Raw genomic sequence first — 14,767 nt, forward strand, 5'->3', positions numbered from 1 at the left:
AATTACCAAACTGTACAATACAAAAAAAAAATTCTCAATATTTATTTATTTATTTTATTTTTTTTTTGTAGTTGTAGATGGACAGAATGCCTTTATTTTATTTGTTTATTTTATGCGGTGCCAAGGATCAAACCCAGTTCCTCACCTGTGCTAATCAAGCTCTCTGCCAATGAGCTATGGCCCCAGCCTTCGATATTTAAAATCCCCCAACTCATAGGGAATGCTTACAAGAATCACTTTTAAGCTTTGTGATTCATTAATCTTTGGGAAATACAGAGTATTTACTAAATGTCAGAAGTTTATAAGACAGTAAGAGAGAGACTTCTCCCCAGGGTAACATCTTACTGGAGGCTGGGGGAGTAGATGGGTGTGGGTGATGGGGAAGAGCTGTATTGGCCCTTTCATAACAGTATGGAAGGCATTTTCTTAAATCAGAGGCTCTCGAGTCCTCGGTGCTTCTGTTTCCCCGTGTCAACTCTGCTCTCCTGCGCAGAGAGCACTCATGGCCAACTGAAGGAAACTAGATTCTCTATAGATTTCACCTCCAGTTGCCTAAATTCTTTTGCCCCTGAATCATTGGTTTCAAAAAGATGATGGCAACGAGTTGCTTTTCTTTATTTTGACTTCTGAAGATCACACACTAATGCCTGCAGTTGAAAGGAGTTGGTGTGGATGAGTCCTTTTCCTCTGCCACCCAGCCCCCCTTGCTGAATCCTCTTCTTTTGTAGGGTAATTATAGGTTGGAGAAAGGTAGGGGATATTTCAAGAGGAAAGCAGAGGAAAGGAGGAATCCAAAGTTGGAGTTACAGAGCCTATAGGAGTTGAAGAAATCCAGGACCCTGGAATGCAATTAAGTAAAAAAAGCTCTGCAGGTTCTGCATCTTCTAAAAGGAAGATTTTATGTATTCAGAATTATTATTTGCGTTATGATCTTTCAGAGGCATTCAAAAGGGGGATGCTAACTTCCTGAGTGAACAGAGATGTCACATTTTAAAGCTGTTTTTCATTTTAATCCCTCCAATTTTGGGTCTGATATCCAGTGGTGATTCCGTTATCTTCTGTTGAGGGGAACAAACACAAACCTGCATAAATTGGAAATATTAGCTTCTCATGATGGAACATCTAAGGGGGGGATTCAGTAAGAATATGAATCACTGGACAGTGTTGCTGCCTAGCTTGGGAGGTGCCATCATGGGAGGGCTATGGACTTGTCTGCGGGGTACCCAGGGTACCCAGGATGCTGGGGGCACTGGCTGCAGCCAGGGCCTCTTCTTTGTTCCGTGTGTGATGCAGAAGGGATTCTCTGCTCTGTGCCTCCCTTGTGGTCCTCTGCAGCACACTGGTAGAGACTGTTGGAAACACCTTGTGTTTTTACTCTTGCTCAGAGGGATGCCTGGAGGTCATCCGAATGGTATAGCCTTCACTGCCTTGGAGCTGGGCTGTTGGAGTGACGTTGAACACAACCACACAGAGTGCCTAATGCTCGAATGCTGCTGGCTGCCTGCTTTCCCATCCTAAGTGATTCAGGAAACTCTGTCCTGCTTGGGAGGTCGAGGGGGCCTCTGGCACTGGAACAAAGAGAGTCTTGTTCAGTGGCCAACGGCCTAGGTCTTGTTTCTTCTTTCATACCAGCTCCTAGAAGGTCACATTCAGTGGGGGAAATTTTTGAAGGGAATTGTACAGGATGCAGTTATAAAAATGTTTCTCCTCTTTGCTCTCTGGCAGGAACAAGAGGATGAAGCAGTTCATTTCTTTGCTCCTTGAGGTCATGCCTAATCCTCCAGCTAGGCTGTTCTATAGATGGGCACCGTTCTTCCTCGGTTCCCATGCTTCATTATACCTGGTCTCACCTCTGCCTGCATTATCTCTGCCCGTCCTTAATCTGACCCACCCCTCAAGATTTGGTGCCAGAGAAGCCTACTTTTATCACCCCAGCTGGAAAGGCTTTTCTGTTCCCTGAATTTCTGTAGCTTTCTGCTTTTTTGCCACTGTTTATGGCCTGAGGTGATTGTGCATTCTGTTCGTGTGTATTTCATCTTCAAGGCAGCACAGGATTAGTGAAGATCTCTGTCTCTCATACACACCCAGACACATATGCACACTCCACATACATTACACACACACACACACCACAAATCCCATATACATCATACACACAGACATATGTCACACAGAGATAGCTCCGGCATACACTTAGATTACACACAAATACATGAGCATGCCTCACATATATATATTCACACACATTTGACACACACTACACAGAGACACTCCATATATCTCACACATATATACCACACACACCCATCATGTACATCACACACACCACCACCAGACACTCCCTGGCATACATATATATTACATGCATACAGTTGTATGTACTCTACATACATCACATTCACACACAAAGAAATACACATATAGACACATAATACACACATATAGTACACAAGCCTCATGTAATACCACACACCAACATACAAGCGTTTCTCTCTCTCTTTCTCTCTCTCTCTCTCTCTCTCTCTCTCTCTCACACACACACACACACACACACTGCTTTGGCAGGCTCAGTTTAAGCCAGGAATCAATTAGAAGATGAATCTGATAAAAGAGAAAACATCCCACAGAACAAATTTGAGTCAGGTAGAAAAATCTTAGATTACTACTCATTCTTTGGTCATGAACCATGGGGAAAGCTAAAAGACTATCTTGAATTATCAAAGAGCTCTGGATGTTTGTGTAGAGAGGTCTTTTGATTGGCTGTATGGAGTCCTGACATGTGATTAGAAAGAAGTATGTTTTCACCATAGGTACTGTGTCTGCCAAGTCTCCACAGTCCAGAGCGTGTGGGCCGTGATGAGTTGCATGTTTATGATGGTCTCTGCAATTTTAAAGTCCCAAACTCTCAGTGTCCATATGTTGTGTTTTCCTAAGATATTGTGTTAGCTTTTGGTTGCCATGACCAAAATACCTGACAAGAACAACTTAGAGGAGGGAAAATTTATTTGGAACTCATGGTTTTGGAGGTCACAGTCCAGACTCCTGAGTTCATTGCTCTGGGCCCAGGTGAGGCAGCACATCACAGCTGAAGGGCCCAGTAGAGGAAAGCAGCTCAACTCATGATGGGATCAGGAAGCGGAGAGAAGGGGAAGGGAGTCACAGGGAAGAGGAACCCTTCCAGGGCACGCCCCCACCTCTTCCAGCTACAACCCACCTGCCTATAGTTACCACTCAGTCTGTTCTAATTAGAACAGACTGATTAAGTTACAGCTCTCACAATCCAATCATGTCACCTCTGAATATTCCTGCATTTATACAGGAGCTTTTGGGGAGCACCTCACATCCAAACCATAACTGATACATAGTAATTACATAGTAACCGTCTGGGAAGGAGTGTTCTTCAGACTCTTCAGGTTGAATGAGTTCCAATCACTGCTCACTGAGAACCTACTGTGAACTGAATGTATAATGCTAACATTTATTGAGCCCTTCCTGTGTCACTAAGCACTTTATATATCCTATTTAACTAAAACTCTGCACTAATTCTATGCAATAAGTACTATACTAAGTCTCCTGAGTGGTAGGTAGAATTATTAATGTCCTGGCCATCCCCATCTTCAGGAAGAATATAGCCAAATTAAAAAGCAGTATAAATTCATCAAATGACTTATTATTTATAATAGCTGAATGTATTCCAGAGGAGTACCCATTTCCCCAGGTAAGAGTATTGCCAGAGGCCAAACAAATCTGCATTCAACTTTTCTGTTGCTTTTAATAAAAGGGAGTGTCAGAGTCAGGTGTGCAAAGGAGGACCCATAATGTCAGGTGCTTCCTTGGCTATCTTCAAAGTTCTTGCTTTTGGTAACACAAAGGTTGACTTGCAAGTCACTTTCAGAGGTGGTGAAAACCTGCAGAGAAAAAAGAATTAAATGAGGAAAACAGAGCTGATCTTCCAGGCACTGGGTCTATTTGGAACAAGGAGATGGGTCAAAATTGTAAAGGTTGTTGGGCATCCCTGAAAGACTGAATGGAAAACTGAGTTTTATGCTTTGCTTTCATTTCCATTTATTCCTAGGGTTTATAACTTCCTAAAGGTCTAGAAAATTCTCTGGGTTTCCATTTTCCATGATCATTGTAGACCTGTAGACTGTGTGTTTGTGCACTAATGGGTAGTTTATCACCTATGGCTGCAGCCTGAGAAGGCTCACTGGAGGCTGCATACCTAGAGCCACACTAAGCTGTTGCTTTCAATGCTTCTGGAACCCTTCTTTAGGAGTTGCTGTCAGATCCTATGGCCTCCTGCCCCACACCCCACTCCTCCAGTCCTTGGGTGGAACCCAGGGCCTTGTGCATGCTTGGGGCACTCACTCTATCACTGAGCTGCGTCTCTAGCCCCCATGCCATCTCCTGAACATTTTCGGAGGTGCAAAGTTCTGGGTCTCAAAATTGGATTTAGGGTCAAGGTATGGTGGTACACACCTGAAATTTCAGCCACTTGGGAGGTAAGGCAGGAGGATTCAAGGCCAACCAAGATAGCTAATTAGAACTTGTCTCAAAATCAAAAAGGTTGAGATGTAGCTCAGTAGTAGAATTCTTGTTTAGCACATACAAGGCCCTGGGTTTAATTTCCAGTACTAGGCAGAAAAAAAATAGGATTTAGTAATAGTTCAAATAGCAGAAGAATTCGTTGATTCCTTACCTCCCTAGGTATGATGAATAAAAGTGGAAAAAAGAATATTATCATATTCCTAATAAATGTGAATTAAGTATTAGAAACAGCCAAAAAATATCTGGAATAATTCAGGCTGGGAATTACAAAGTTGAAAAATAAATTGATGAAGTGGATTTTCTTGATTGGTCTGTAAAATGATACTGAAGATATTTTGAGAATAAGGTTATTAGAAATTATTGAGCAAGGATGACTTTAATGAAATGAGGTCTTTTAGTTCTTAAGGAGATTTTATTCCAGGAGGTTAACTTACTTGAACTTGTAGGTTCTGGTCAATTTGTAAATATTCACAAATAAAACCGCCATATCCTCTCATTGCTTTTTCTGCTCCCCCCACCCCACCTGTAACTACCCACATGCGCACATTTGCTGTCCTGAGTTCCAGCAAGAGGGAATATTGTGGGGCCTCATGACTTGAGAGGACAACTCTTTCCTGGATAAAAAGACTAAACATATTGAATTATTTTGCCAGCTTTTGGTGTGTTGGCATTTCAGGTAGATTCCAAAGGGTTCCGACAGCTTAGGTGTGGGTAGTCTCTTCTCCATGGAGTTCTGCAGAAGAAACCCAGGATGAACGCTTCTTTCTAGCACATATTTCCCAGCACTCTTTTAACTGCCCGTGTTTGTATATTCCACCCACCAGGGAAAGCTGCATGACCCTCAACTCATGGGGATCATCCCGAGGATTGCACATGATATCTTTGACCATATTTATTCCATGGATGAGAACCTGGAGTTTCACATCAAGGTAAGTGCTACAGATGCAGTACCAAAAGAAGGCACTGGGCCCAAAATCGTGTTTCTCAGTCTCCCTATTATTTAGATGTAAAAGATGAACTTATCTATTTCAAATGACACTCTGGTAGAAAGCACAGCTCTATTTATTATTTAAAGACATAGGCCTGTACTTAGCCATCTGGATGGTTTGCTTGAAATATCGAGGTAATGAAAGTCAAAGTCCTCTTTGGGATAGAATCATCTTGATGGTTGTCTGAATTCTCCCCTTTAACCTGAGGATTCCTGGAGATAGAACTGAAATATGTCTGTTTGGTATTGAAGAGCATTCCCCAAAGTGTGTTCCTTGGAATATAACCACTTGTTTATTAATAGGTGGGCTACCACAGTAAAGGGTTATATGACAACATAAGCTGGAAAAATGATTTGTTGAATATTGTCAAATTTATCATGAGTTTAAATGTGCTGTTGGGAAATCCCTCTCTGCAAAGGAGAAATGTGCTATGCTACATATTCCGGTGGACACTTTTACCCCCTTAGGGTGTGACAGGCTAGTGTTTTAGGAGCATACTCTGGGATATACTGGGGAAAGGGATTTTCCTCCTCCTTTTTTCCTTCCTCTTTATTTTTGTTTTAAACCAGAACCTCTGCTTGACTTAACTTTGATTTGAAAGGGAGATTTGTATTCTCTTATTATAGGTGTTAATACATGAAATTTGGTATTGGGGTATTAGACCTGTTTTGTTTGCAGATTACTAAAGGCTACTTATTTAAGCAAATTGAGAAAATCAATACAAGATTAAGGATCTGCATGGAGTAGGGGTTGTGGAGGGCAGGAAATCCAAGCTCTGCTTTTCTTTCTTTCTTTTTTTTCACTTTAAAAAGTGAGATATAATTCATATATGTGTGTGTGTATATATATATTTATATATATATTTCATCCTTTCACAATGCACAATCTAAAATTGTACAGTCATGATCCTTATCTAGTTCCAGAACATTTCATCACTCTCAGAAGTGACTTCATAACCTATGACAGTCCCTGATATTTTTCTTTCTGTTATTCCCAGACCATCTTTCTGTCTTTGTTGTGGAGGGAGTTGGGCAATGTGGTAGCTTCTTTTCCGCATGCTCTTATTACAGTTCCACATTCCACTGGGAAGGGGCTCATTGGCCAAGGCTAGAGTAGGTGGTCTCTTGCTATGATTAGCTGTGTCCAGGATGCACATGGTTTCTGGGTTTCCATCCCTATTACTAGAGACCGGGTTAAAAGGAAGGGGAGGAGAAGGAGCAGCATTTTTTAATTTGGTACCAGAGGATTGAACCCAGAGACGCTTAACCACTGAGCTACATCCCTTTATTTTATTTTTAATTTTGGGACATGGTCTCTCTAAGTTGCTTTAGAGCCTTAAAATTGCTAAGGCTAGCTTTAACTTATGATCCTCCTGCCTCAACCTCGTGAGCCACTAGGATTACAGGTATGCACCACCGTGCCCAACAAGAAGAAGCAGTTTTAAGAAGCCATGGAGCCCAATGGGTCAGCTGAGAGATTTTCCTGAAGGCTGAGACTTAGTGCACTGGACCTAAGAGCTTATTAGAGACAAGGAAACTGAAGCTCAAATATGCAAAAGTTAGATGGTCCAAGGAAAGAATAACCCTAGAATGGACCAATTGCACCTGCAGTACCTTATCTGTTATATTAAACTTGGTCTCTTATGTCTGCTCTATACCTTTCCAAAATTACATGAAAAGAAGGCAACAACTGTTTGCCCAATTATAAATGACATCCAACAAATCACTTTTCCTTATAGTTCCATTTGTTGTCTAAAGCCTGCTTTTCCTTCTTGCCCAAGCTTTGGTATATCTAAGGATACAGAAGCTTGTTGCTTTGATGGGATCAAGATTTAAAAGCTTAGTGCTTTTCTAAGACTGTTTGCATTTAAATACCTTAAACTACTGCAGAGTTCTTATGTGATAATCCTGGAATAAGATGTTAAACCAATTACTGCCCTGGAAATAGTGCCTTGTGTTAGAATCTTATTAAGATAAAAACAGCCCTGGCATGAAGGAGTGGGTAGGGGGAGAGGAACAACACTAAGTCTCTATAGCTGAATTTTATAGTTCAGGTTCCTTTTTTGCATTAACAGTTATGTTTCTTATTTCACAAGTAATAATTATTAGTAGATAAGTTAGCAGCTGACTGCTCTGTATTTTGAACTTAGTATTGACAGACTAAATCCAAAGAAAGAGGGCTGATCAGATCAAGGCAAAATTGAAAATCTATTCCTTGAAATGAATCCCACAGATGTTTTAAACATGATTTCTGAACATGTTCTTGCTCAATGCCAAACAATGCCTATTTTCTTTCTGCCTGGTCTCACAAAATTTTAGAAATGACAAGATAACAACATTAGAACTTCCCCCCCCCACCCCACCAAAAGCAGAAATTAATAAACCAGAATTATGTTTCTACTTTTATTAAATGTAAGTAGGATTCTAATTGTCAGATTTGACAGTATCTAATTTGTGACTGCTTTTTAGATGTAATTAATATTCTCTATAATCTATGGATATAATGCCACATGTTTAAGATCTCAGAGATAACAGAAAATCTTAATGGAAATCGAACAATTCTGAAATAAGTAGCATGGGTTGGCACCAGCGTGGAGCTGGCTGCCAGAAGGGTCTGGATTAGAGACATTTTGGGATTGGAGGCCAAACAGGCCTTAGAATTAGGGCTGCAGGAGTGTATCAGGAGTGAGGTGCAGGAGTGGAGGTCAGTGGTACAGGCCCTGGGTTCAATCCCCAGTATTGCCAAAAAGTAAGCAAAACCACTTGTGTGTCCATGACAGATGGAGTGACAGGGTGGGGGGTGGGGGGTTGCAAAGATGTTCAGGTAGTCGGATATTATTAGGGATACAGACAACCAGGAGAGCAGGCCCAGCTAAAGGTTTCAAGGTTCAAAGCCAGAACCCCAAGTCTCCCCAGTAACTGGGAAGTTAGATGGTTCCAGACTGAGGCACATGAAAGATGATAAGCTAGGGCTGAGTTGGGGTAGGGACTTGGATCAGGTAGGGAGTCTTGTGTTCCCTGAGGTAGAGGCAGGACTGGTCCCGAGCTGGGACATGGGGGTGAAGGCTCACCTGCTCATCACAGCCTCACTTTACAACTCTATAGCTATAGTCATGAGAGCTTAATGACAGAATGTATTTTGAGAGATGCATTATTAGGCAATGTTTTTATTCCATTAGGGGATGTTGTTATTCTGTGAGCATTATAGAGTAAATTTACACAAACTCAGGAAGGTATGATGTCAGGAGGTAATATAATCTGATGGGACCACTGTTGTAAACACAGTTCATTCTAGGGTGTATGACTGTATTTTCTTCTTGGTTATTTCCCTGTTTAGATTTCAAAAACACTTATGAACATGGAGGAGAAAAAATTCATCTGAGAGGCAGAAGTCAGATGTAAACAGAGTATAGACTCCTAGGGGGAATTTTTGACATCATAAGGTCTAATGGCTTTGTGACAGATGGGAAAAGGAAGGCCTAGGGTCTTGGCTGCCTGTGAATTAAATGCTCAAGACCACATATTTAGTTTATAGAGTTCTTAAACATCAGCTAGCAAAGTATCTCCTGGGGAATTTAGAAGCTGACTCCTAGGCCCTTGTGTAGTCTCTGTGAGATTCTAATTCAGTAGGACTTCAGGGCTCTGCAATTTAAACAAATTCTGTAGGTGATGCTGATGTAAGTGGCTCTTGGGCTGAGATTTGAGATTGATTATCTGGAAGGCTTCCTTCTCTTCCTTTCACGGGTGTGTGTGTGTGTGTGTGTGTGTGTGTATGTGTGTGTATGTGTGTGTGTTGCTGTAGATTGAACTCAGGACCTTACACCTTTTTATTTTCAAACAGGGCCTTGCTAAAGTACACAGACTGACCTTGAATTTGTGATCCTCCTGCTTCAGTCCTCCAAGTAGCTGGGATTACAGGCGTGTGCTACCATGCCCAGCTTCTAATCAACTTTTATTCAACCACATTTTGTCCAGATCTTTCCTAGACTCCATACCTGGCCATCACTAGCTCTCTCCCAGTTGCCTTTTGGACTCTTGTACTTCCAAGTTCCTTGCCCATGTCCTTCCCTGTGCTCTCCCGGAGTCTGATGAGGTTGTCAGTATCATGCAATAAGCTGAGGCCTACTAATTTTTAAAAGTCACTTGCAGAGAATGTTTTCCATCCTGGCTGTTGTTATACATAGAAGTTTGCTTGGTGCTCGTCTAAGGTACAGCCTGGAATCCTCCCGTAAGTGGGCTCTGGCACATGGTGTGACTGACACCAGAGGAAACCAAGGGATCTGCCATGTGTGGGGAGGGAGACCATCCACACTTAGCAGAGATTCCTTTGGCATCTCCTCTTACTCTTCTTAGCCATGCACAACAGAAGCTTTTATGACTTCTAATAATGATGTTTTTTAAATACAGTGTGGCATTTCTATTCCAAATTCAATTTATTTTTAACCAGGTTTCCTATTTCGAGATCTACTTGGACAAGATAAGGGACTTACTTGATGGTGAGTAACTGAATGCTTGTCTTTATTTGCTGTTTAACTTAAGTCCAGGAGTTGAAACGATTTACAGCACTTCCGCTTGAGGAACTGATGAAAATTTATAGAGATCTTGTCTTGCCTTCAGGCTATATGCTTTTTCATAGATACAGCTTCAACTTGAAAATTGCAAAAAGATTAGATTTGCCTATCTTCTGCAGCAATTTCTATTTTTTTTTTCCAATAGAGGGTCTTTAACTTTTATTTTCTTCTTCGCATGTCATCATTATCATCTCTATAGTGTCCAAGACCAACTTGGCTGTTCATGAAGATAAAAACAGAGTCCCGTATGTAAAGGTATGAGGAAGACTTTATGGGTGGTGTGGTTGATTTCTGTCCAGGCACTGTTGAAATAATTATTACACAAGATGCCCAGAATATTATCTATAAAAGCTATATAGTTATTTAATCACATTTCTTATATTCTTTGGTTTTGAAAAAACCAGTATTTGATTTCTTTAATTGTATCTTTCCTTTATGTAAATCATTATCATCTTCTTTTGTTCTGGGAATCAAACTCAAGACCTCACATGACTATTCTAAGCATACATGCTTTACTACTGACCTACACCCCAGCTCTTTTTATGTAAATTAGTATTATTTAGAAATTATTTAATTTTGTTCACATTAAAAAATATCTATTTATTTATATGTGTATTTATTTTGTGGTCCTGAAGGTTGAACCAGAAGTGCTCTACCACTGAGCTGCATCCCCAGCATTTTGAATTTTTTTATTCTGTGACAGGGTCTTAGTTTCTGAGGATGGTTTTGAACTTGCAATCCTCCTGCCTCAGCTTCCTGAATCTCTGGGTTTATAGGCATGAAGTACTGCACCCAGCATCGTTTTCATTTGAAGAGGTTGAGGCAGGAGAATCACAAGTTCAAGGCCAGCCTGGGCAACTTAGCTAGACCTTGTCTTAAAAAAAAAAAAAAAAAAAAAAAAAAATCAGAGAAAAAGAAAAAAAAAAAAAAGGGTCTGGGGTTATAGCTCAGTAGAAGAGCGCCCCTGGGTTCCATCCCTGGTACTGCAGGATGAAAAAAAAGGTTTCAGCTTTAAGCGCAATAATGGCTAAAATGGTAAATAAATAAAGATGGAAGGCAACATTGTACTTCTTGCATTTCTTCTCATCCATTTTTTTCTTTTATTTTGTCTCCTGAAAATACTGCTATTGAATATGAGTATGTACTCAAAAACCTGGGAGAATCCAGCATTTCTTTTATGGTTTCTCCTAGGTTTCCCAGGGTTTGCTCACACTTCTCTTTAATGTAGAATTCAAGCCCTAGGCAAGGAGAAGTTGTTGGATCCACATTGCAGCTTTTCTATTTATCTGTACCTCTAAAAAGAAATGGGAAAGTGTGTTTAGCTGCTTCAAAATATTGTTGCTTTTTGACTCTCCAATGACCAACTGACTTGCTTCCGACTCCCTTGCAGGGCTGCACCGAGCGGTTTGTGTCGAGCCCCGAGGAGGTCATGGATGTGATAGACGAAGGCAAAGCCAACAGGCATGTGGCAGTGACAAGTAAGCACCATGTGGTTTCCTTCCTGTGATGAGGGACATGGTGGGTGGTGATGAGGTGCAGATGCAGGAAAGCAGGGTAAGGCCACTGGAGAGCCTTTAGGCTTTGGAAGTCTCTTATACCCAAGTTTCTTTGTGTGATCCAGAACTGTAATTCTCACCTTTTCTCTGTACCAACACGGTATCAGATGATATTTGAATAGGTGGTAAATTTAATAGGTGAGCCTAGACTTGTAAGCAGTGTAGGTCAAACTCCACTTCCTGCTTCAAACATACATGTACCTGAAAGAAATTATTCCCTATTTCATAAGCTGTTCATGGCATACCTGACAACCCATTTTGGTCCCTGGTTCAGAACTGCTGGTTCAGAACATTACTATTATCATTCTGCCAAGTTTTTTTTTTTAAATCATTTTAAGTGTACAATTCTGTGATATTAAGGGGATTCAGGTTGTGTCCATCATCCATCTCCAGAAGTCTTTCATCTGTATCCATTAAATACTATCTTCAGTTCCTCTTTCCCCCAGCCACTGTTCTACTTTGTCTCATGACAAAATATTTCATATAAGGTATCTCATGCAAGTGTATTCCTGCAGTATTTCACTTTTTGTGACTGGCTGATTTCACTTAGCATAATGTCTGCAAGGGCTCTCCATACTATAGCATGGGTCCTTTTTAAGAGTGACTAATCTCCCATTGCATTTCACATTTTATTTATTCATTTATTCATCAATGGACTCTAGGTTGCTTCCACCTTTTGGCTGCCGTGAATAATGCTACAATAAACATGGATATACAAATACTTGTCAGACTTCTTGATTTCCTTTGGCTGTTTACCCAGAAGTGGAATTAATTGCTGGATCCTCTGGCAGTTCTACTTGTTGTTCTTCAGTCACCACAGTACAGTTTTCCCTAGCAGGGGCACCTTTTACAGTCTCACCAGCAGTGCACAAGGGTTTCAGTTTCTGCACATCCTCATCAACACTGGTTATTTTCTCTCTCTGGGGGTATTAGCTATGCAGATGGGTGTCAGCTGGTATCCTTTGTGGTTTTGATTTGCATATCCCTAATGATTTGTGATGTTGAGCACCATTTCATATGCTTATTGTCTAGTTTGTGTATCTTCTTTGAGAAATGCTTATTCAAGTTCTTTACCATTAAAAAAATTATATTGTTGTTGTTATTGACTTTTTGGAGTTCTCTATATGTTCTGGATATCCAGCTCTTGTCAGACACATGATTTGCAAATATTCTCTTGAATTTTATGGATTGCCTTTCACTCTGTTGATAGTGTCCCTTGATGTGCAAAACATTTTAATTTCGGAGAAGTGCAATGAATGTATTTTTTCCTTTCATTGCTTGTGCTTTTGGTGTCAGAGCCAAGAAATCATTTTCAAGTCGGATGCTATGAAGCTTTTCACTTTTGTTTTCTTCTAAGAGTTTCTTAGTTTTAACTTTTACATTTAGATCTTTGATCCTTTTTATGTTATTTTTATATAAAATCAAGGGTGCAATTTTTTTTTTTTTGGTGTGTATATCCAGTTTTTCCAACCTCATTTGTTGAAAAGATTGTCCTTCCACCATTGAATGGTCTTGACATCTTGTCAAAAATTATTTTGATTATATCAACAAGGATTTCTCCCTGAGCTCTCCATTCTCTTTCATTGGTCTCTGTGTCTGTTTTTATGCTAGCACCTCATTGTTGTTTTCTTTTTCTTTTTCTTTTTTTTTTGGTCCCGGGGTGCCTAACCACTGAGAAACATCCCAAGCCCTATTTTTGTACTTTTTAAAATTTAGAAACAGGGTCTCACTGAGTTGCTTAGGGCCTTGCTAAATTGCTGAGGCTGGCATTGAATTCAGAATCCTCCTGCCTCAGCCTCCTGAGCTGCTGGGATTACAGGCATGTACCACTGTGCCTGCTGTTGTTGTTTTCTTTTTTTGTGGGAATGTCTCACTGTATTGCTGGGGCTGTCCTCCAGCTCCTGGGATCAGGCAGTCCTCCTGCCTCAGCCTCCTGAATGTTAGAGATGCCAGGCCTGTGCCACCACACCAGGCCTTACATTATTTTAGTTATTATAGCTTTGTAGTGACTTCTGAAAATCAGTAAGTGTGAAACTTCCAACTTTGTTCTTAGTTTTCAAAATTATTTTGGTATTTTAGGATCTCTTGAGATTCTATATGAATTTGAGGGTACATTTTTCTATTTCTATAAAAATATTATTGAGTTGGGTGTGGCAGTACACACCTGTGATCAGGAGGCTGAGGCAGGAAGATTACAAGTTCAAAGCCAGCCTCAGCAAAAGTGAGGAACTAAGCCACTCAGTGAGATCCTGTCTCTAAATAATATACAAAATAGAACTGGAGATGTGGCTTAGTGGTCGAGGCCCACCCTGAGTTCAAACCCCAGTACCTTCCCACATATATATATAAATTTGTATTGAATCTGTAGATTGCTTTGGGAGGTATGACATCTTAAAAATATTAAATCTTTTAACAATGAATATGGGGTGTGTTTTCATTTGTTTGTGTCTTTAATATCTTTTTAGCAATAGTTTTTAGTTTGCAGGTTAAATCTTTTATTTTCTTGGTTAAGTTTGTTCTTAAGCACTTTACCTGTTTTTTTTTTTTAATTTTGTCTTTTTTTTCTTAATTTCCTTTGTGATTTTTCGCTCTTAAGTATATAGAAATACACCTGATTTTTGCTTGTTGATTTTGTTTCATGCAATATTGCTAAATTTATTATTTATGGCATTTTTGAAAATGGGATATTCAGGGTTTTTCACATATAATCTGGTTAGATGCTTTTGAGAAATGATTGCTGGTGAGGTTTGAATGAATCACCTGTTGGGGTCTCTGTGATGCTTGGTGGACAAAGACCAGGGGCGGAACAGCTTTTTATTTCCAGTACCCCATCCTAATGAGGCATATTTAATCTTGGAGACCTTCTGTGCACTTAGCATGGGTTATAGAAGTGTGTGTCTTAATCCTTCCTTAAGAAAGTCCTAATCCCTCCTTAAGACAGTTTATGATATTCCCGATAAGACCAGGCTTACACACATGACCAAGGCAGAATACATCAGGTACTAAGTCTGAGGGATTTAAAGTGAGCTGGGGGAAGAGGCTGCGAGCTTCCTGGAGAGTCAGGTGAGGAGGATGTTGGAGGACAGGGGCTTCCAGCAGAGCTG

The 14,767-nt window shown here is 40.4% G+C and overlaps 1 protein-coding gene across 1 annotated transcript in view; it reads left to right on the top strand.

Moving 5' to 3' along the window:
* Positions 1-14,767, top strand: part of Kif5c (kinesin family member 5C) — a 136,468-nt gene that overhangs the window by 58,710 nt on the left and 62,991 nt on the right. The window contains exons 4-7 of the mRNA XM_026389134.2: positions 5,373-5,477; positions 9,984-10,032; positions 10,307-10,362; positions 11,498-11,585. Coding sequence (XP_026244919.1) covers positions 5,373-5,477; positions 9,984-10,032; positions 10,307-10,362; positions 11,498-11,585 — 298 coding nt within the window. The remainder of the gene's footprint in view (positions 1-5,372; positions 5,478-9,983; positions 10,033-10,306; positions 10,363-11,497; positions 11,586-14,767) is intronic.

The sequence above is a fragment of the Urocitellus parryii genome, chromosome 1 (assembly GCF_045843805.1).
Source record: "Urocitellus parryii isolate mUroPar1 chromosome 1, mUroPar1.hap1, whole genome shotgun sequence".
In the NCBI taxonomy this organism is placed as follows: domain Eukaryota; kingdom Metazoa; phylum Chordata; class Mammalia; order Rodentia; family Sciuridae; genus Urocitellus; species Urocitellus parryii.